The sequence below is a fragment of the Diabrotica virgifera genome, chromosome 1 (genome assembly GCF_917563875.1).
Source record: "Diabrotica virgifera virgifera chromosome 1, PGI_DIABVI_V3a".
NCBI classification, from domain to species: Eukaryota; Metazoa; Arthropoda; class Insecta; order Coleoptera; family Chrysomelidae; genus Diabrotica; species Diabrotica virgifera.
Genome location: NC_065443.1, coordinates 107,797,543 through 107,822,445, shown reverse-complemented (window position 1 = coordinate 107,822,445; position 24,903 = coordinate 107,797,543). Strand labels below are relative to the sequence as shown.

Sequence of the window (24,903 nt, the reverse complement as noted above, 5' to 3'; positions counted from 1 at the left end):
ATAGTCCAACTGTATCGTCGCCCCCGTTAGCGGAACTATTTCGATTAGATTTTTTTGCACAAACTTACTCAAAAAGAGAAAAGAGGTCTTTATAACATATCCACAGGGTGCCTTGCGGGGCCGTGGTCGAAAAATTTTTTAAACAATTTTTTTTGAAACAAATTCACAAAAATTATTTTTTTATTTCCAACAATTTTTTTAGATAATTTGGGTCATTCTGAGCAAAAAAGGTCTCCTGTCATTTTTCTCTAAAATTGACTGTTGTCGAGTTATACGCGATTAAAAATTTGAAAAATGCGAAAATGGCCATTTTCAATGCTTCATAACTCGATTAAAAATTATTATTATGAAATTCAAAAAGTGACAAAATCAAGATTAAAATATCTTCTTCAACGTCTTGAAGATATTTTTGGCATTATTTTATTACAAAGCTGTTACTTTTAGTTATTAACAATTGGCGCTATAGTCCAACTGTATCGTCACCCCCGTTAGCGGAACTATTTCGATTAATATAGCGTTAATAAGCGTTAACAATATAATAAAATAATGACAAAAATAATGTGTGTGTACTTTGTACGCACGTAAGAAGATATTCTTCTATTATATAATAGGTAATTTAAACGAAGTAAATATACTTAAAAGGTTATTTGTATTTTATTTAAAAATCAAACTAACTTTCTTATCTACCACTTTCAAAAAATTTTTATTAAAACAACCAAAAATAAAAAAAAATGAATCGCCCAGGAATTGAACCTTCCAATCTCAGTGCTAACGCATTTCCCACTACTCCAGCGAGGCCCTAGAAATAGACATGTAAGTTTCGGATATAATTACACAACACGGCGACATATAGTGTAAAAATGTTATGCTTACATAATATTTTATTATTTTACTACAGGGAAACACAAATCCAAAAACACAAGAATTATAATAAATAATACATTTCCTAAAACCACTAATATATTCTTTTAATGACTTATTTGCACGGTTACAGATACATACATACCTATCTTGAAAGATTAGCAATGAACTACATACTGTCAGAACTACATACTGTCAGTGTGCGCAGGCGCGCGGATCATGTACAATTTTACCCTCAATCGATTCGCCGCTAAAGAAGAATATCTTCAAAAATCTCTTCAGGACGCTGAAGAAGGTATTTCAATCTTGATTTTGTCACTTTTTGAATTTCATAATAATCATTTTTAATCGAGTTATGAAGCCTTGAAATGGCCATTTTCGCATTTTTCAAATTTGTAATCGCATATAACTCGACAACAAGCAATTTTAGAGAAAAATTACAAGAGACCTTTTTTGCTCAGAATGACCCAAGTTATCTAAAAAAAATTGTTGGAAATGAAAAAATTATTTTTGTGAATTTGTTTAAAAAAAATTGTTAAAAAATTTTTCGACCACGGCACCGCAAGGCACCCTGTGGATATGTTATGAGGACCCCTTTTTGAGTAAGTTTGTGCAAAAAAATCTGATCGAAATTGTTCCGCTAACGGGGGCGACGATACAATTAGACTATAGCGCTAATTGTTAATAACTAAAAATAACAGGTTTGTAATAAATTAATGACAAAAATCTCTTCAGAACGCTGAAGAAGGTATTTGAATCTTGATTTTGTCACTTTTTGAATTTCATAATAATCATTTTTGATCGAATTATGAAGCCTTGAAAATGGCCATTTTCGCATTTTTCAAATTTTTAATCGCGTATAACTCGACAACAGTCAATTTTAGAGAAAAATGACTAGAGACCTTTTTTGCTCAGAATGACCCAAATTATCTAAAAAAAATTTTTGGAAATAAAAAAATTATTTTTGTGAATTTGTTTAAAAAAAATTGTTTAAAAAATTTTTCGACCACGGCACCGCCCGGCACCCTGTGGATATGTTATAAGGACCTATTTTGAGTAAGTTTGTGCAAAAAAATCGAATCGAAATAATTGCGCTAGCGGGGACGACGATACTGCCCGGTCTAACTAGATAGCTCACCTCTTGGTAACCGAAAGACGTATCAACAACTAGATGGCGCTACTCGATAACCGTATCGAGATTTCTCATTCTCTCTCTGACTTGCGAGGAGGTAGGAGTAGTGTCAGGGCCGAACTTACCCTATAGGTGTATTATCTGTGACAAGTTATAGCAAAATTTAAAAAAAAAAAGGACTCACATTTTAGATAAAATGGCCTCTGTAACGCATAAGTGTGTTTACGCGGGATGTTTTGAAAGAAACGATGGAACAAATAATAATATATCTTTCTTTAAATTTTCCCTGAAAGACGTAGAGCGCACAAAAATTTGGCAAAAAACTGCGGAAATATTGATATTATATTGATGGATATCAGTGACCTGAAACAGAGGGTAATTTGCCAGCATCATTATGCAGTGGAACGTATTTACCAAAGTGGCATAAGAAAGTTATTAGGGAAAAATGCTGTTCCTCTAAAATTTGCACAGTTAGCAACTGATTTAGGTGAGTACTCAACTTTGGAAATATTTTTATGTTTGCCTAATGCGCTTTGTCAATGAGAATAATACTATTAAAATATGTTTTATATAAAATCAGTTGATATTGAGTGATTTATATATTTTTTATACAATTAAATCAAAAGAGATTTTTTTTAAAATATGAATTCGTTGTTAGTGTCACTCCAGAAATAACGGAGATGCTTGTTTTGCTTTAATTAAAATTACACATACATTTCAATGATTACCTATATTAGGTGATACCCCACCAGTATTATGCTCTACATACGTTTATTGCGGTACGAAACGTAAAAGATCTACAAGTGGCGATTGTATGGTTAGGTCAACTCCATCGCCTAAGAGATCAAGTAGTAGTCTCAGTGATATTTCCAGTTTTGATATTAATTTGCCCACAAAACTTGAAACTGAATTGACGGAGAAGGTAAAAAAATTGGAGTATCAAGTAAATGCTTTAAAGAAGAAGTGCCGTCAGAAGAACAGTCAGCGTTGTAGAAGAACAACAAAAAACAGAAAATCGGCAACCAAATTCATGATACAGGTACTGTTAGAAAATAAAAGCATATACGTGCACACTTTTGTTAATATGCAGTTTTCACACAAAACTCGTTCACAATGGAGTCACAATGAAAAGGATTTAGCTCTGGCCATTTATTATAAGTCTCCTAGTTGTTAAAAATTTTTAATTAGATCTCTTAACTTTATATTACCTTCAGTAAAAACAATTCAAACTTGGTAGCGTGTCATAAAATTAAGAACTGGTTTAAACATTTCCTTAATTGACAAGTTGAAGAAAAAAGCAGAGACAATGGATGAGTGGGAAAAAATTTGTGTGTTAATGTTTGATGAAATTTCTTTGAAAAAACAATTGGAGTACAATAAATTAGATGACATTATAGAAGGGTTTCAAGATTTAGGTGCTTTAGGAAGAACAAACAAACTTGCCAACACAGGTCTGGTTTTCATGATGCGCGGCTTGCTACATAAGGCTACGCGGCTTGCTACAGGTGGTCCAATACATAGCGACAACTTAAAAAACATTGTAGTTGAAGTTGTTTCAAAATTACAAAATATTGGGTATATACCAAAAGTGTTGTGTGATCAAGCATCTAATAATAGAGCTTTATTTAAGCTGTTAGGCGCATGTAAGGATCAGCCTGCAATAGAAATAGGAAATCAGAGGATTTTCACTGTGTTCGATACACCCCACTTACTAAAAAGTCTAAGAAATAATTTTCTTAACAAAAAGTTGACGTTTTTTGCCGATTCTAAACAAATATCGTGGCAAGATATTGAATACACATACAACATCGATAGAAGCAGTGTGAGAGCACGATGCATGGTGAAAATAACAAACGTTCATATAAACCCTAATAATTTTCAAAAAATGCGTGTAAAATTAGCCGCACAAATTTTTTCCAACTCAATTGCCTCAGCAATATCAACAGCATTATCTGTAGGGCAGTTACACACCAAAACGGCTTCTCTTAGTGCCGAATTTTTGAAAATTATAAATAATATTTTTGATGGTCTTAACAGCAAATATTGTAGTGATAGTAATCCAAACAGAAAGCCAATGTCAACTTTAAGCAAGTCAACTGAAAACTTAAAAGCAGGTTTAGAATATTTTAAAAAAATTAAAGTTTTTGAAAATCAGAAAGAGAGAAATAATATTCACTCTCTACACGGCTTTCAGTGGACCATTTTGTCAGTTTTATGTTTGTGGGAGGAACTTCAAAAATAATATAATGTGTCATATCTTTTAACATCTTTTCTGAACCAAAATCCTCTAGAAAATTTTTTCTCTATTGTGCGCAATAGAGTTAGTCTAGTGCGTTCATAAAAAACATGTGTTTTTACTTAATAACAGGCGGTAGCTGGTTTGTCTTTAGTTTCATGCGTGGAAAGATCAAAAGTATGTGTTTTATCTCGTCAGGTATTAATGACGCACGGGTAAATAATCGTGGACTCAACTGAATGTTAAACTACACTATTAGCTTTAGTTTATATATACAGTAGATATTAACAAGTATTTTATATATACAGTAGATATTAACAAGTATTTTATAATATCAAGAAAACAATATCAGTATATCCTAAAACCTTGGAATCGTATGCAAACATTTTTATTCAGTTTACGGAAAAATGTATTATTGATAAAAACTTGCATGTCCTAAAACTCAAAATGAAAGAATCAGATGTCAAATATTATGAGTCGTATACCAAGTTTGTTAAAAAATATTAATTCTTCTCAAGAGTAATATACCTTCATTTTTAAAGCACTTTCATATAAATATGAACGTGGTTTTTAATTGTTCTCAAGTAATAATAAAATGTTTCGATATTGTCAATAATGAAAGTACTTCTTGAGAACAAGAAATAATAAATATATTTTTTTCCTAAAATTTTAATTTTACTATCTTAGTTTGAAAAGAATTAACATTCAAATATATGTACTTATTTACTTTGTTTTGAAATATGATCTAATTATTGATGTTTTAAACTTTCTAATCCTGTCCGTTTATCAGCTTTTACCTATTGTTCCTAGGCAGATGGCCCTCAACTATTTATATGTTGGAAATTCCCTGTCATTTTATCAAGATATATGTATACCAAATTTCATGCCAATCCAATGGATTTTTTAAAATTCGGAGGTTTTGCAATATTTTACCTGGGGTGAATGTGTTAGATCTGGAAAGAAATTCTGTATATCAACTTCAAATAGTTTATTTCGCATTAGTTCTGAAAATATCATTCTTTTACAAATGGCAAAAAATAATTTACATGTGAATTATCACTGCTAATTTTATTATGTATTTTCCATTTTGTTGTTTTTTTTTTGTAGTGTATTAATAATTAAATAATTTTTAAGAAACCTCTTCACTATTTTTATTAATCAATTTTTAGCGTTTTATCTGAAGTAAAATCGGAATTCCAAAATAGAGATTACAATCGCGTTAAAATTATTTGTTAAAATGCTGAATACTACCCTTATATCGTTGTCTATTACGCCAGCCAAGCAACTCAAATTTATTTTTCAATCTTGGCAAAAATTTCAATAAATGTCGCCACCGTCCAGCCAGTTAGTACTTAGACTTGAGGGGCAAAGAGGTGTAAGTGGGTGGAGTTTAACACTGAATTCGGTTTTACCTAAAGGTGAGGTATCTATGTAGTTATTAATCACTGACGAAATCCAATCAAACAAGAACATGTCCTTTTTTTAAAACGTATTTACAGGTTATAGGTCTGGATCCCGCGTATGAAAAAAAGTTGATTAATAGCAAGCTGAAAATTTGTTAATAGCTTAAGGGTGTCTAGTCGGACAAACTTTGATATATGGGAACACTGGAACAGGGGAAGTTTTAATTGTTGAACAAGTTAAAAATTCGGAACGGTCAGACCACGAAAACGGCACATGTATTTTGTCCGACAGAACAGACTTAGACCGTCCGCACATGGGGCGACGCTCGAGCTACTCGACTCGATTCCAGTCACGTAGGTCTCTCCCCGCCAGTAAAGTTCCTTCGTTGTGGCATTGAGCTCCGTACACGGAGCGTTTAGGATTGCAGATCTCCTCGTCTTGTACGGCTCTCGTCGCATACGATCCGTACTGCACGAGAAAGTTCGAATGAGACGCACGTTTTTAGTCATAATAAGTAGTTTATTTTATTTGTTTCCTTCGTTTTTTGTTGTTTTTTGCGCTGAATGAAATTTTACTTTTATTTAAAGATCGATGCATGTTATGTTCGTTGATTGTAATACTATGATTAGCTTTGTGGAAGTATATAAATATATTGTTTGTAATGTAAAATTCTGAAAACATTGAACTTCTGTTTCTAGGTGTTTAATATAAAATTCGTTGGGGAAGTAGAAAAATACCCTCAATTGTATAATGCTTATTGTATACAAATTGTACTAAAAATGTAACAATACCGTACTTTTTACAGATCGAAATAGTCGTTTTGGTTAGTATATAAAAATGCGTTCTTCCTGGTTGGAAGATGTGAGCAAACTGAATCGACAAGTGTGGGGAGAGCAATCGCTTGTGCCGCAGGGTTCGTACAAGACGAGCAAGACGTGCGAACTTAGAGACGTGTCTTCGATCGACCCATGTACGGACGGCCTTAAATTCTCCGAACAGAGATTAAACTCTCATGCAAAAATCAGACTGCTATTTATCACCAAATGGGCGTTTTAATGAGTGGAACATGTAGAATATGTCAAATGACTGGAATTATGACAGGTGATAAATAGCAGTCTCATTTTTGCATGAGAGTTTAATATCAGTTCGGAGAGTTTAAGTCTATTCTGTCGGACAAAATAAATGTGCCGTTTTCGTGGTCTGACAGTTCCAAATTTTTAACCTGTTCCACAATTAAAACTGCCCCTGTTCCAGTGTTCCCATATATCCAAAGTTTATCCGACTAGACACCCTTAAGCTATTAACAAATTTTCAGCTTGCTATTAATCAACTTTTTTTTCGTACGCGGGATCCAGACCTATTATTTATACCTTTAGGTTTGAAATAAAATATTTACTATAAGTTAATTTCACTAAATAAAATGATATATGCTAATTTTACCGATTTTCAGTGCAAGGTTATTTACTAATAGTCCAGAAAGCCACTGCGCATCCGCTAGGAAAAATATTCTAATTCGGATTCTTTGCACAATCTTACTCAAAAAGGACTCCTTTTAACAAATTTGCATGTTCCCAGGACCAAAAAGTGGTCAAAAATTTTTTAAACGTTTTTTTTTTGTTTTTTTCCTAAAATTATTTTTTTTGCACGGAAAAAAATTTTTTTTGGGTTTTTTGGATCATTCCAAAGAGAAAAGGTCTTTAGTGACTTTTCTCTAAAAATGATAGTTTTTGACATATAAGCGATTAAAAATTGAAAAAATGCGAAATCGGCCATTTTTAACCCTCAAAAACTATGTGAAAAGCTGAAAATTTGAATGTTGCCAAGGTAGGTAGATATTATTTAAACATCGATTGATGAAATCCCGAAGAGTTTTTTGCAATACAATATTTAAAACTCATTTGTTTTTTAATTGCTAATCAAGCGTGCACAACACTATTTTCCACCGACAGTATGGTGCAAATGAAAGGAATAAATTCGTTATTTCGTAAACCGGTGACTTTAAGGAAAAATCCCGAAATAGGTCGATTTTTAATTTTAAAATATGATATTGTGGCATATATGGTATACTAGTGACGTCATACATCTGGACGTGATGACGTAATCGATGATTTTTTTAAATGAGAATAGGGGTCGTGTGCTAGCTCATTTGAAAGGTTCTTCAATTCTCTATTCAGTAATATAAATATTTACATAATTATTTATACAAGGTGTCCAAAAAATTTTTATTAAATTAAATTATTTGACAAAAAAAGAAGTAGAAGGACACACTGTATAAAAAATTATGTAAATGTTTACATTACTTGATGGATAATTGAAGAACCTTTCAAACGAGCTACCACACGACCCCTATTCTCATTTAAAAAAATCATCGATTACGTCATCACGCCCAGACGGATGATGTCACTAGTATACCATATATGCCACAATATCATAACTTAAAAATAAAAATCGACCTGTTTCGGGATTTTTCCTTAAAGTCGCCGATTTTCGAAATAACGAATTTATTCCTTTCATTTGCACCATACTGTCGGTGGAAAATAGTGTCGCGCACGCTTGATTCGTAATTAAAAAACAAAGGAGTTTTGAATATTGTATTGCAAAAAACTCTTCGGGATTTCATCAATCGATGTTTAAAGAATATGTACCTACCTTGGCAACATTCAAATTTTCAGTTTTTCACATAGTCTTTGAGGGCTAAAAATGGCCGATTTCGCAATTTTTAAATTTTTAATCGCTTATATGTCAAAACTATCATTTTTAGAAAAAAGTCACTAAAGACCTTTTCTGTTTGGAATGATCCAAAAAACCTAAAAAAACTTTTTTCCATGCAATAAAAATAATTTTAGGAAAAAAACAAAAAAAAAAACGTTTAAAAAATCTTTGACCACCTTTTGGTCCTGGCAACATGGAAATTTGTTAAAAGGAGTCCTTTTTGAGTAAGATTGTGCAAAAAATCCGAATTAGAATATTTTTCCTAGCGGATGCGCAGTGGCTTTCTGGACTATAAAACGTTTTTTGCGATTTCCCTAAAACTTCTTAAGGTGGACAAGGTTGGTTTTGATTGACAGCTCCTCACTTTATCATCTGCTTTTTCATCTTTTGTGCGGGACAATGAAATGTCTTGCATCAATTTTACACTTCTCTCAGGAACATCATTAACAAGTCTAACATTTTTTAAAAAGTTCATTGCATTTAAGATAGAAAAATGTGTTGTTTTTTTAACGAGAATAATTTTCATAGTTGGATACTCAAGATATCTTAAAAAAGACCAATAAACATGAAAAATGAGTAATATTTATGATATTTTAATCCCCATAATCAACTTATCATGGACTGTAATACTTTTACCTGAATATACCTATATATAAAATAAAAGTTAAAACGTAGTTTACTTGTTTCATTACGAAGAAGACGATCGTCAAATGCAAATTAGCCGTAGATTAGCTCCCACTGGGCCAAGCGAAATTCCGAACAGAGTGCGTGGTGTGCGTCCACTGATCGGCATTCCGAATGATTCATCGGCACGCATCGCAAAAGTTGCCTCTCGAAGCAACCCTTCGGCATTACCGATGATGCGATCCGTACGATGCAAATCAGTGGACGCAGTTACATAAGTTTTTGTACAAGTCAAACTAAAATCCGTTGCGTACGATGCGGGTCTGTGGACGCTTGCCTTTACCCCAATATTTGTGGTTTATGATTTCTGGACTAGGACACAACTCTCGATTTATGGTCGACGCGGACTGTCCCATCATTTTGGTAGGGGAGCTCAAGCGGGAATTTTTGCAGTTACTCGAGCGCGTCAGAAAATCACATTGGGAGAAATCTTTTAACCTGTAAGTGCACCCCTACCATATGGACTCTTAATACAGGGGGAGTTCGTTAAGGGGGTCTGAAAAAAAAATATATCCTTAGAAAAACTCGAAATCGTCAGATTAAGATAAGGTAAGTTAAGTACCTACATGCAGAACAGTGTTTATTTCAAAAATCTGATGATTTGAGCGGGCGAAGGAAATGGGCAAGTCACAAAGTTTCACAAAAATAGCGAATATTTCGCGAAATGAACGTCAGATCGAAAAACTGAAAATACGTGTTCAATATTTTTCAAAAATCTATCGAATGATACCAAATACGACCCCCATAGAGAGGGCTGAGGGTAACTTCAAAATTTTAAATAGGAACCCGGCGATATTTCGCGAAATGAACATCAGATCAAAAAACTGAAAAATACGTGTTCAATATTTTTTAAAAATCTATCGAATGACATCAAACACATCTTATATCATTCTAAACAATATTTCACTAATATACGATTTTAGTAATACGACTTTAGTAATTGACTATGTTCTTGAGGAAAAAGTATTAGTTTCTAGATTTTGTTTTTAATATTATATCATTAAGATCGAATTGTTATCATAAATAATCAGAAATGAACTACTTTTAAATTTTTAATAAAATGTGACAAACAAAAGTTTGACACATCATTACTCCTGAATTTTAATTACATCTTTCACATTTTTTACAGGTCATGGCAAAACTCACAAAGATGCTGCGAGTGTTCAAGCTACCCATCCAATACCAGCATCTTGTGGTCTGTATTATTTTGAAGTAAAGATTGTGAGCAAAGGTCGAGATGGATATATGGGTATTGGCTTGTCAGCTCAAGGAGTTAACATGAATCGTTTGCCAGGTTTGAAAATTTAATTTTAATAATATTGTTAATATTTTTTTTGAAATAGGTTAAAATTGCTTGATAAACCATTCATTTGTTTATATATTATAACGGTATAAACGGTACCGATATATTAATTAGCCCCACTAATTTAAGATATATTTTGATAAACTAAAAGTCAAACAATTAGGAATGAACGTCATAGATTTAATGACATCATAACCCACCCGTACAAACTTGACGGCAACAAAATTTAACAAATTTTCCCTCATAATATATTAGTTTTTTCGCTACCGTCAAGTTTAACAGGAAAGCGCTGTTGCCAAATAAAAAACATATCAAAGCAACTACCGGCTACACTGTTTCTCTTTGTCGTTAAGAGTGTGAAACAAAGATAATTATCATAGACTTATATATTATCATAGACAGAGTGTCATTCAGGTCGAAGTGACGACACCATCTTTTTTATTTGGCTTAGTGCTGTTTCATTCTTACGCATAATAAAGCTGTGACAGTAGTCCTCCCCTTCCGTGCCTATACTCACACTTAATGTCATCTTAGTTTCGCGATACAATGTACTAGAAAGAGATACCGCAAACCAGTCCAAGAGATCTTGTCGTCAGGAAGCGCGGAGGGTAGGTTCACTTATGTTAATATTTACCTCTGATTTACCTATGATAATTATCTGTACTATTATAAGTGTCAAACTGACATTGTTCTATAGAAGGTTATGTAAGATTTTTGTTTGTTGATTTTTTTCTTCTTCTTTTATGGCCTTTGGCAGCTGTGCTATCAACATTTCTTAAAATTAACGCCTATATAACTAAACCTACCATACAACAAGACTATTACAAACCTAGACTATTACCAAGGGAAAGTAAAAAAATAAAAAAATAACCGTGTCCTCATCGGAGCACCTGGGTAGAGGCACGGATATTCCGAAATACGTATAAGCACATAGTAGAGGCTCTGTACTGTAATCAAATCTGAACCATCTTTTCTTTTCTTTTAGTTTATACATACTTTATTCACCTTTGGTGGATATTAAAAGAAATAGTTCGCTAAAATTATTATCATGGTGAATGACAGGACGTGAAATGCAATTTAGATTTCCCGTGTCGAGTATTTCGCCACTATGTTATGCTTTATTTTTCCAACTTAAAAAACTCGATAAATAATTTCGAATTTTATTTCCTGACTTATTAGACTTTTAAATAAAATATAATTTGAAAACAATAATTTGACATTATATTTAACCTCTAATATCATGACAGACGTCAGTCATCATTTACAATCACACCAAATATAATAATGACGTCATATAAACTAGTCACTAATTCTCGCCAATGAAATGCTCGATGTAATAGGAATGGCATGTCAAAAGAATCTGACTATTCCCTATATGTTTTTTTCAAATTTAAAATATGGCAACAAGGGGAAAATTACGTGCATTCCTTATTGTTTGACTTTTCTATAAAACAAAACTTTCTACTAACCTTGTATTTGTATGATATTAGTGTGGAAAATTTCTTGAATTTTATTAGAATACTGAATTACAATGAAATAGTGGTTGATATTTACCAAAATAATAATTTTGCTAATATTTTGCTGTTTTTATTACGACATTTGCATCGAATTATGACAACATATTTTTGTTGAAAAATTGCTTTACTTAATTACTAATTTTTGGGACTTTTTCTTTCAAAAAACCTGCTAAATGAATATCAATTCTACAAAATACTAATTAATATTTATGCTAGAAATATAAGTTATCGAAATCTTTATATAATATTATCTTCTATCATAATATGATATGACCCCCTCCGTGGCTCAGTGGTAAGAGCGCCTGCCTATGGATTGAAAAATCCGAAAAGGTCGTGAGTTCGAATCTGACCAGGGTCAGAAATTTTTCGTTTATTATAAATTAATAAATGAAAATAGTTTCTCTCCTTGTGGGATCGGTATTCACCGGAGGGACCGCAGACGTTCGGATACAATTAGCGTCTCTTTGCAAAGACAATGACGTCGACTTTGCAAAGTAACAAGACATTTACTCAACACACACATTACTCCCCTGAGTTACTGATAAGTTATAGTCTAAAAAACAATTATGAAATTGACTGGCCAGTTGGTTGTGAAAACCAGTGCCAATAAAACACAAATCACACACACACACACACACACACACACACACATAATAATATGATACCTTAATTTAATATCTTATTAAGGTATATTATACCTTAAGCTTTTATTTTTAACTGTTGAACCTTAATAAAATTTTGTTTGATTATACAGGATGGGATAAACAATCCTATGGGTATCACGGTGACGATGGTCATTCATTCTGTTCATCCGGAACGGGACAGCCATATGGACCAACATTTACAACGGGTGATGTTATTGGTTGCGGAGTAAATTTGATCGACAGCACTTGTTTTTACACTAAAAATGGGCATTACCTTGGCACTGCCTTCAGAGACCTTCCGGTAAGTTATATAATATTAATAACAATAAATATATAAGCACTACGAGCCTAATGTCTGTCCACCTTGACTTTACAGTACGCGAACATACGGCAATGCAATCCTTATGGAAGTTTTTAGCGCGGCGATGCCGATTTTCTTCAAAAGAATTTTCAATCGAACATTACCAGGGTCCTAAAAATGTAGGGCCCTAAAAATGTTAAATTAACACTAACTCGTTACAGTCAATAGCATTGTAGTAAAACAATATTTTTCATTGTGTTTTTTGAGTGATAGTCATTTTCAAAAAGTAATCAGCAATTTTATAATCGATATACTCGTACGTAATAACTATTTTTTGTTAAGAATGTTAGAATATCCATGTTCTATGGTTGTTAATTTATGTATTGACAGTATAGACAGTTCTGAAGTAATGTCAAGCAAAATATAAAATAGATTGTCAGTCAAGTTTAAAATTTTATATTGTCCCACAGTTGAGAATAAATAAATTATAACTGTTGATGGTCAGTTCACCTAAATTAAATTATAACAAATAATATCAAATAAGCTTATAATTATTACTGATTATTTCATTCATAGGAGATTCTGACCAATAGAAAGCTACAGAAATAAAAATTAAACTGATACTTTTTGATAATGTCCCGTCGTCAAGTATATTACGTCAGATGCCCTTCGTTGTTACGAAAAAATACATTCGGTGACATTAATGACAATTAATGTTTTAAAAATTATAAAAGTGATGACTTTCAACCGTCAAATATTTATAACAACTGTGTGTTTAATTGTACTAATTTGTACTTACATAAATAAATTACAATAAAATTTTGGTTTTGAACAGTTTTATTCATGAAATAATCGCAACAAATTGCACTCGATCTCTAAAATTAATATAGAATTTTTGCCCTCGTGACGCTTTGACATAATTTCACTCGCCTTCGGCTCATGAAATTAAAACTGTCAAAGTGTCACTCAGGGAAAAATTCAATAATTTAAGAGCTCTTGTGCAATTACTACTGATAACATTGTATTGAGTAACTCATTTCTTATTTGGAAAATTTGTATCCTAATTCCACTTTATTGTTATTCTTAACGACTGATTTCCAACCTGAAATTAATGTCATTTTAATGTGTTTACACCCTCATTAAAATTTAGTATAAATTCTTAACTTGAAATTAACTTTAGTTATTTCATTTGATTCGTTAAAGTTCATTAATTGTTAGTTAGTTCAGTTAGTTCATTTGATTCGTTGAAGTTCATATCGACTGTAGGTATTTTTGTGTTATAACGATTGCATTTATTAATGGAGAACAGTACTTACTCTGAAACATCCCAGGGGATATTTATTCGCTTAAATATATTATTATATAATATATTTAACATACAAAATTATTTTTTATTTTATTCACATAAAGGTATTTTTCGAAAAAAAAAAGTTTTAGAACCCCTGACAGCCACAAAATGTCAATAATATTAATTCCCAAGTTATTTATAGTTATCCTAAATTTGGCATCACTGTTGGTCATAAGATCCTGTACTGTAAAGTCAAGGTGGGGCACGCTATTACTAGGCCTGCGGCTTGATGTACCTACTGCTCTTTTCCACTCTCTTTTGTCAGGTGCTTTTCTTTCCCAGTTCGTTACGGTAGGTCTTCTCATATCTTCTTTAACTACGTTGCTTCATATTGAGCTCGGTCTTCCTCTTCGCCTTTTGCCTTCCAATGCACTAGCACTAGATAGTACCATTCTGGGAATTCTAGATGGAATCATTCTCTGCACATGGCCCAACCGTTTTAAGTCATTGCGCCTTAATTGCCGCCAATATGTTAGGTTCCTGATAGAGCTCGGTTTTTTGGTCAGAGTTAGGTTCTTTGTGAAGACAGTTCCTAACTACTCAAATCTTTCAACTTCTTCGAATGTATATTGTGTTTCCTTTGCTTTTGTCATTGTTGTGTATTGCGCCCGAATGAATTGCTTATTTGTCCATTCCATGTACTTCGTTTTTGCTTCATTTACATACAATCCTTTGGTGGCTGTCTTCTCTTCGAGTTTCATGACTGTGTCCATCAGTTCTATTTTACTTCTAGGTAAGTTAGATGTCTATCATTATTATAACAGAGACTTATTATTTTTTGCGAATTCCGCGATTTTTATAATACGATTTGGGAAATACGTTGTGTTGTAGTAATCAAGGACGCTAAGTCAATTCCGTGTAAGTAGAGTTCTGATTATCGGTACTGCTACTAATTAACCGTTTGTAATTGATACGCCAGTTACGAATAATTAATCGAACTTGTTTATATTGTATTTTGTGTCTCTAATATGATTACATGACGACGATGTTAGACAATTATGTCCATATTTGCTTTCTAATCTTTTTGTTAAGATTCATATAAACAACAGCTGGTTTGACCTATTTTCTCTATTTTATTTGTTTTTTTTTTTTAGAGAGAGAATTGGTTTCTACAATTTCTCCTTTGGGTACTTTCTTAGTCATCACTGCTCTGAGATTATTACTTTTACTATTTGAGGTGTAGTTTTGTGTGAAGGGAGTGTATTTCTTTTGCGAGTCTCTCTCCACCCTTCTTTAGATAATATTGAGATGCTACAAGAAAATGGTTTCAGAACTAGAATGTTTTATTATTTTCTATAGGGTGTAACAAAAATACAGATCATAAATTAAATCACATATTCTGGGACCAAAAATAGTTCGATTGAACCGAACTTACCTTATGCACGAGCATATAAAAAAAGTTATAGCCCCTTGAAGTTACAAAATAAAAATCGATTTTTTACAATATATTGAAAACTATTAGGAGAGTTTTTATTGAAAATGGACATATGTGGCATTCATATGGTAGGAACATCGTTATGAAAAAATAAAAGGGAAATTTGTACACTCCATAAAATTTTATGGGGGTTTTGTTCCCTAAACCCCCCAAATATTTGTGTACGTTCCAATTAAATTATTACTGTGGTACCATTAGGTAAACAAAATGTTTTTAAAACATTTTTGTCTCTTTGTAATTTTTAGATAAGTCAGTTTTTATCGAAATATTTTGAACATTTGTAAAATCCAACACAAATTTTTACATGGTAAGTAAGATTATAAGAGATCTGGTAATAATATGAAAATTGATTGTGAGCTTACATTTTTTAGGTATATTTTGAAATATATTAATATCTCGATAAAAAATCGTTTATCGAAAAAATACTAAATATATACACTGTTCTGCATGTACTTAACCTACCTTATCTTATTCTGACGATTTCGTGTTTTTCTATGGTTATATTTTTTTTTATCGGACCCCCCTTAACGAACACACCTATATTAAGAGCCAATATATGGTAGTGGTACATTTACAGGATACAAGGTTTCTCATGTCTGAGTTTGGGCTACCCTACCAATATATTTCTTAATAATGATATTTAATTTGAAAATTTATAGTAATAAAAAGTGATAAATAATTTACTTTAATTGCCTGTTTTAGCCTAATTTATATCCGACCGTTGGTTTGCAAACTCCAGGTGAAGTTGTAGATGCGAATTTTGGACAAGAACCTTTCGTTTTCGATATCGAAGATATGATGAGAGAATTGAGATCACGAACCAGAATCGAAATAAACGATTTTCCCGTGCCAGAAAGTCAAGGAGAGTGGCAAGCCACATTAAACAAGTAAGTTTTAGTTTTTGTAATCAACTTAGTCACTTCTAAATCAAACAGTTTCAACATAGTCTACATTTCAAATCAAGAGAATCCCACACCATCCTAATGGCAGCAATTCGTACACATCTGGTTTGAGGCGCTCAGAGCAACAGTGGCCTAACCCCAGAAACGAAGTTTTGAGATCAATGCAATATTTGCATTCGTATTTCCATTATGCTTATGGGATGGCACTACAAATTATTTAGCGCCATTTAGCCAAATGGTAGGTTATGTAGACCCTTGTTAATCCGAAGATTTAATGTTCCTGCTTTTATTGATATATTAATCTAAAAATTCTCAATTTGTGGGTTAGGCCACTGTTGCTCTGAGCGCCTCATTTGTTAGAGCTGTAAGGGCGTTCGCAAACACAGCCACTTGTGGTCGCCACCGGTGGCTGCTACACGCTGCTGACTGAGGTTTGTATGTATTTTAAATGGACTCGGCGCACTCACTGCGTTCCCGGTAGTCTTCGAGCGACAAGCTATGGCGGTGGCCGGTTCTCTCTACTTGAAGTCGGTGGCGACCACAAGTGGCTGTGTTTGCGAGCGGCCTTAGAGTTTACAACCTTAATCAAAGAAAGACAAATCACAAAAGCATATATAGCCAAATAGTCACCAAACAGTTTTAGAATCAGTAAGCTGAAACATGCTTGAGGTCGTATGTTTTAACTGGAAACATGTGAGGTCTTTAACTCAAGTTTCGGGACTGTTGGTGTAACATCTTTATTCAGTAATTCTTTATATTTTTTCATCTTTCCTCTTCAATATACTCTCGTTTCACATCCTAATATCGCTCCACAGGTCAATCAAGTTAGTAAAAAATTAGCCTTTTTTCGACATGAAAGGGCAGGGTTTGACAGTTGAAATGTATAGTATGAGATATTACAAAAAGACTACGATCTTGGGATTTATCAATTTTTTAGTGGAACAATTTTTAAATTAACAACAAAAACGTCAAACTTAGTTTTTTGCTCATAACTTAAAAACTTGTTTATTTAGAGATTTGACGTTCACAGGTAACTTTTTCAGACAAAAAAGATACATCAAATGAGATACTTACGCTAAATGAAAATCGGTTAATAAACAAAAAAGTTATTGCAAAACGAACGACAAAATCGCTGTTTTTGGATATTGTTAATAACAATTTTATTATTGATTAAAATTTTTTCAAATGTATCTAGACTTGAGGGTATTATAGTGTTTGAATGGTGTGCAAAAAATGGTCCAGACCTGTTTAATAGTTTTTGCGAAATTGAATTTGTTTATAAAATTTTTGAAAAGCGAGCTTATTTCTGAGGCTTGTCCAGTTAATTTGGCGGACTGGATTTCAATGATCTGGGGCTTATTTCCTTCGTTAAGATGTATACTAATAGCCTATGAAAAAAATTTAAAAAAAAGTTACATTTATGTACTCAAAATTATTTGTTAATAAATAGCACTTTTTAAGCTTATAAACAATTACAATAACTCCGTGGAAATTAGATCAAATTAAATGGCAATAAAAAATACGGAAAGCTGATTAAAATACACAACTTTAAAAAAAATTAAAAGTCCTACCACCCTGGGGGGGCTGAGATGGCCTCTTTTTTTTAAATCACTGTTACATTAATTAACAATATTAAGAGCTGAAATTAACCAATCTTTTATAAGAAAAGTCAAAGTTTTCAACAAAATTTTTAGCTAGAAAAAATATTACAAATTGTTTAAACAAAAGTGTTATAAACAAAGAGTATTTTGCGTTCCGAGTAAAAAATAGTGGACGTAGCGGCTGGCGTAGCCGAATGAGACTGAATTCGCGCGCTATTACACTAATACCCGGTATAGGTGAAATTTGCTAGTCATTTTAGGCACGATAAGAGCCTAAACTTAAATAGTAGAACCTAAAAGAAAACGTATGAACATTACGCCGTCACGTTTTAGTGACGCACATGCGTCGACAGTGGCGCATCAAAGTTTCCACTTACGGACGGGATAAATAAATTAAAAGGTAGCCTCCTTCACTAATCGAATTCAATTTTTTTTATTTTTTAAGTTATATGTGATTAACAAGTAACACGGGTAATACGTAATAACCTAATTTTAACCCACCACCCCCTTCCTCCTTCCGCCACCATCAAAAACTTCATTTTTCGTCCTTATTTTCTTTTGGTGGAATGCAATCAATTTTTAAATTTCAAAAATATTCACACGCACAATTGAGGCTTTTAAAAAACATGTTTCTTTTTTATAGACCTGTAAATTGAGTGTACATAACCTCTAATTAAAATTTTTTTTTTTTTCGAAAAAACAACGTATAACTTTTTTTGGGGATGGCTGCAAGTCTAATTTTTTTTAATTTTGTATATTTTATCAAACACTATATTCCTAATTTTTATAAGATTTTTCGTAAGGTTCGCCACCTTCAAAAATCCGAAAAACTGTTTTTTAGATGGTTTTTGGAGATTTTCCCTATTTTATAGACTTCAAAATAGATCAAATCAATGTATCAAAGTCAATCGTGTTTTTTATAGGTTATATGAAAATTGAAGTAACTGAGTCCCTTAGAATATTTAAAATTGGGAAAAACACGTTCAAACCCCCAAAAACCACTAAAAAACAGTTTTTTGGATTATTGAACGTGGCGAACCTTAAGGAAAAGTCTGAAAAAATTAGAAATGTAGTGTTTGATAAAATACATTAAATACATTAAATACAAGATTAAAAAAATTAGACCTGCAGCCATCTCCAAAAAAAAGTTATAGGTTTTTCTCTGAACAAAAAAAATTTTTTTTGAGGTGATGTACACTTAACCTACAGGTCCATAAAAAAATAGACATATTTTGTAAAAGCCTCAATTATGCGTGTGAATTTTTTGAAATTTAAAAATTGATTGCATCCCACCTAATAGAAAATAAAATCGGATTTTTTTTTGTTTTTGATGGTGGGGAAGGGGTGGTGGGTTAAAATTACGTTATTAAGTATTACTAGTCTTATTTGTTAATCACATAGAACTTAAAAAGTGAAATAAATTGAATTCTGTTAGTGAGGGAGGGTACCTTTTAATTTATTTATCCCGTCCATAAGTGGAAACTTTGATACGCCACTGTCGACGCATGTGTGTCACTAAAACGTGACGGCACAGTGTTCATACGTTTTCTTTTAGGTTCTACTATTTAAGTTTAGGCTCTTATCGTGCCTAAAATGACTAGCAAATTTCACCTATACCGGCTATTAGTGTAATAGCGCGCGAATTCATTCTCATTCGGCTACGCCAGCCGCTACGCCCACTATTTTTTACTCAGAACGCAAAATACTCTTTGTTTATAACACTCCTGTTTAAACAATTTGTAATATTTTTTCTAGCTAAAAATTTTGTTGAAAACTTTGACTTTTCTTATAAAATATTGGTTAATTTCAGCTTTTAATGTTGTTAATTAACGTAACAGTGATTTTTTTATTTAAGTTTTGTATTTTAATCAGCTTTCCGTATTTTTTATTGCCATTTAATTTGATCTAATTTCCACGGAGTTATTGTAATTGTTTATAAGCTTAAAAAGTGCTATTTATTAACAAATAATTTTGAGTACATAAATGTAACTTTTTTTTAAATTTTTTTCATAGGCTATTAGTATACATCTTAACGAAGGAAATAAGCCCCAGATCATTGAAATCCAGTCAGCCAAATTAACTGGACAAGCCTCAGAAATAAGCTCGTTTTTCAAATACCTGTCAAATGTAAAAGGTACCTGTAATGTAACTGTCAAACCCTGTCCTTTCAGTTATATCAAGTAAAAACCTAACTTGATTGGTCTACCATGCCAACAGTCCACTTTGCGAAGCAGTGCTACAGGTGATCTTTCGACATGCTATTGACTTGTTGCGCCGATTATTGTTGTACTTCCTCTAATGCAGCGGTTCTCAAACTTGTTGAGTCATGTACCACCTACAGTTGTTTTATTATTTTTGGTACCACCTATATGTTTAGATTGTATTACCAAGACTTACTAATAGCATAAGAGCTGTGAGACATTTTTGAGTAGGTATTTTAGGCAACCTGAAATTTTTTTAGGTGACTCTTCCGTGATAGCCTAATACAAAAATGCCGGTCTGGCTGGAGGGTTATTTTCCCCAAAAATCCCCCCAAATTTAAAAAAAGGGTAAAGATTGTTATTACAAAAAATATTATTGACGTGCCGTAAAGTAAATTTAAACATTCAAATATAAAGAAAATAAACAGGCCATGCGATTTGAGAGCGATTTTAACTCTGCAAGATACTTACATGGACGCCCCAGGATTATTTTCAGGGGGTGCGTCTGAACTTCAGAAGATTTCATCTGAATCTGTACATACTATTAACGAGTATAAAATATACAACTATACTTGCATAGCTATGTACATTCCTTCCGGACAGGGAGGTGCAATTGTTATTTTGACAGGGTATTTTTTTAGTATTAAAAATAAATATTCTAAAAAATACAGGTTTTTTTTTGGTGAAATGTTCGAACTGCCAGGTGATTAAACAAATTACGCGTGCATGTAAATGAAAAGGGCTATAGATAAGCAGCAGTGTGAGAAAGAGCGTATACCGATAGCTGTTTGCGTCCTATTCGCGGTGTGCAAGTACTTGGAAGGGAAACGAGAAACGACCGTGCGCGAGTCGCGGAGAAATATTGCAACTATCTTAAATAATTCATATTGTCAATTGAAATTGTCAAATTGACGTATATTTCATACTTCTGTCATTGAAGCAGAAAAATTATATATTGCTCCACAATATTGATATGATATGCAATTATTATATAAAGGTAAATTTAATTAATTGTATTTTGCTTGCAGTACTGCATTTTAATAACTAATTTTATTTACTACATACAATTGTTTTCGTTTGCATAACATAACCTGCATCTTATTTTTTCTTCTTATTATTTTTTTGGACTATGGCCTTGACAATTATCCAATAACCAGAACTAATATAATTGGCCAATATAATTAACAGTGCGAATAAAAGTACAGAGCGTAGAAATAGGGGTCGCTTTGCCGAACTTGCACGGTCCCAATATTGTAGCTGAGCGAGTCCGTTCTCTCGAGAAAAATCACGTACCCTGGCGATACCCATGTTGTGCCTCGAAACGTTAGAGTAATTATTATATATTATAGTTTCCTAAGTAACTTTTTATTAATTAAAGGAAAATAATACGTACTATACAATCGATTTTGCAAATAAGATAGAAAAAGATAAATTTATTATTATAAATATATAGGCGGAAAAGTATAAAACTATTAACTAAATAAATTGTGTGTCCGAATCTTGTACTTCTTCTTTAAACTCCTCATTTAAGCTTAAATATTTATTCCCTTCTTCTTCGTCAGACTCCCCTCGAGACTCAGATTCCTCTTCTACATGATCTGTAAATAGTTGTAATATATATTTAGAATTAATTAAAAATTCATTGGTGATTAATTAATTGAATTGCTAGATATTCGCTGTCCTTTTATAGAAGCCTTGGCAATCACGGGCGCATGTGAAAAAAGACTTGTCATTTTTGAGATGTGGTGTTATCGAACAATTTATTGTATAGTACGTATTATTTTCCTTTAATTAATAAAAAGTTATTTAAAAAACTATAATATATAATAATTACTCTAACGTTTCGAGGCACAACAACATGGGTATCGACAGGTCACGTGATTTTTCTCGAGCGAACGGACTCGTTCAGCTACAACAGAGCACGCAAACAGCTATCGGTATACGCTCTTTCTCACACTGCTGCTTACCTATAACGTTTTTCATTTACATGCACGCGTAATTTGTTTAATCACCTGGCAGTTGGAAAATTTCACCAAAAAAACCTGTCTTTTGGAATATTTATTTTTAATATTAAAAAATACCCTGTCAAAATGAAAGTTGCACCTCCCTGTCCGGACGGAATGTACATAGTTATGCATGTATAGTTGTATATTTTATACTCGTTAATAGTATGTACAGATTCAGATGAAATCTTCGGAAGTTCAGATGCACCCCCTGAAAATAATCCTGGGGCGCCCATACAAGTATCTTGCAGAGTTAAAATCGCCCTCAAATCGCCTGGCCTGTTTATTTTCTGTATATGTATTTGAATATTTAAATTTGGTTTAAAGTCACGGCAAAGATATTTTTTGTAATAACAATGTTTACCCTTTTTTAACTTAGGGGGGGATTTTCGGGGAAAATAACCGCTACCCTCCTGCCAGACCGGCATTTTTGTATTAGGCTATCATGGAAGAGTCACCTGAAAAAATTTCAGGTTGCCTAAAATACCTACTCAAAAGTGTCTCACAGCTCTCGGACCATAAGTACTACTATTTTAATTTTTTGTGTGTTTTGTGTACCACCTCAAATAGTGATATGTACCACCAGTGGTACAGTGGTACATGTACCACAGATTGAGAACCGCTGCTCTAATGGATTGATCCCTGACGTGACTTTTGTATGACTGCGCCGATTTTTGTTTTACATCCTCGAATGACCTGATCTGAGTAGTGACCTACGGTGCCGAAACACTGACTCTAACAATGCCTCACAAAAAATAGAATAACAATAAAAAAAAACAAGACCAGAAAGGAAGACATACGAAACAGACTCAAATTTACAGACGTTGTGCAGAGAGCTTGCAGATTGAAATGGAGATAGGCTGACCACATGGATAGTATGAAGGATTGAAGATGGACACGCAAGTTGACTGGATGGAGACCAAGGACAGATAAACGAAACGGAGGAAGACCACCTACACGATGGCAAGATGATCTGCCAAATATTGGATTGTAAGAATTGGATCCATACTACACAAGTGCGTGCACTCTGGATACAAACATTGCACTTAGAGTATAATGATGATGATAATGAAGAATGACCTGTGGCGGGTTTCTTTCAAGCAGAATTTGATTTTTGGAAATAGGTAGAAGTAACAGAGTGCTAAATCTGGCGAATAGAACGGATGCTTCATGACTGACCTGGCTTTTGACCAAGTAACCTTTGACAGGTTGCGCGTTGTAAGCCGATGCTTTATCGTAATGGAGGATCCAAGAGTCCTCAATCCATATTTTTTGCCTATTTTTGAAAATTTCTCTGAGCCTTCGTAAAAACCTCTAATAGTAATATTGATTAATTGTAGGATCTTGTAGCACCCATACCAGGTGAACTACATCCCATATATCGAAAGTAATTTGTACGCCAAGTCATTCAGGCGTCTGAAACTGGCGTCGGAACTTAGTTTGGCAATGAACGTATTATATAACTTTTTAGAAACTAGGTGTATTGATTGTTTGATTTATTTCAGAATGGTATCCACGTATCTTGTGCATCATGGATATTGTAATACAGCAGAAGCTTTTGCCCATATTACTGAACAGCCATTCAATGAAGATATAGGATCTATCAAGAACAGACAAAGTAAGTTTTTTTTGATATTTCCTAGTGAATTGTATAAAATTATTGTTTTTTCTGTGTTTTTTCTCTAGTTAAGTTTCTCTAGACAACTAGACGTAAATTCTATTAACGTAAATCCCAACATCAAAGACTTACAAATACTATTATCTAATCTAACAACTATATAGTTTAATATAGTATTTACGTGGATAAAAGATCATATTGGTCTTGGAACATAATGAACAAGTAGATCAGTTGGCAAAAGACAGCATTTTGAGTGGCGAGGAAGAATTAAATGATTACACTTCAAGAATGCATAACCATAAGTAAAGCCAGGCTACATGATAATTGGAAACCTTAATGGAATCAATACTGTCTAAATCGTTTGATAAGGTACACTCTTTTACATCCGAAAATCCCGACAGATTATTGGCATAAAAATTATTTATTTTCAAAATACGATCTTGTCACTATCTCTCGACTAAAATTAGGCCACGCCTGTTATCTCGCACATCTATATAAAATTAATTTAATACAGTCAAATTTGTGCGAAAATTGCAATACAAAATGTGACTTAGATCATATATTTTTTGCATGTGACAAGTACGTGATACAAAGAAATATATTGAATATTCAGCTATTGCAAGAAAACGTTTACCCCCTATAACCTTATGAACGTACTAGATCTTAACAAACCATCAATTTTCGGGATTCTTCTAGGTTTTATTAAGTCTTGTAAATTGCAACTTTAGCTTGAGTCTAGCTTTGTTACCTTTGTTTTCTCACTGGTAGGGGTTCCCTAACTATCAAGTACCCATCCACCATGATAAGCTTGATATCGAAATGAACAGACTGCACTCAAACGCTTGGAAGAGCGACTCACCACAGGAAGCACACCAAATGGCCTGTATCGATCAGAAACTGCCAGGCTTTGAACTGCCCCCCAATACATGGACAACGCTAAACAGAATAAGAACAGGTAGCGGTAGATGGGCTGACAGCTTGCATAGATGGGGAAAAGCTCT

General features: G+C 33.0%; 1 protein-coding gene across 1 annotated transcript in view; it reads left to right on the top strand.

Annotated features, from left to right (window-relative positions):
- Nucleotides 1–24,903, top strand: part of LOC114335514 (ran-binding protein 9) — a 106,228-nt gene that overhangs the window by 43,410 nt on the left and 37,915 nt on the right. The window contains exons 2-5 of the mRNA XM_028285765.2: nucleotides 10,159–10,323; nucleotides 12,604–12,794; nucleotides 16,280–16,464; nucleotides 23,790–23,902. Coding sequence (XP_028141566.1) covers nucleotides 10,159–10,323; nucleotides 12,604–12,794; nucleotides 16,280–16,464; nucleotides 23,790–23,902 — 654 coding nt within the window. The remainder of the gene's footprint in view (nucleotides 1–10,158; nucleotides 10,324–12,603; nucleotides 12,795–16,279; nucleotides 16,465–23,789; nucleotides 23,903–24,903) is intronic.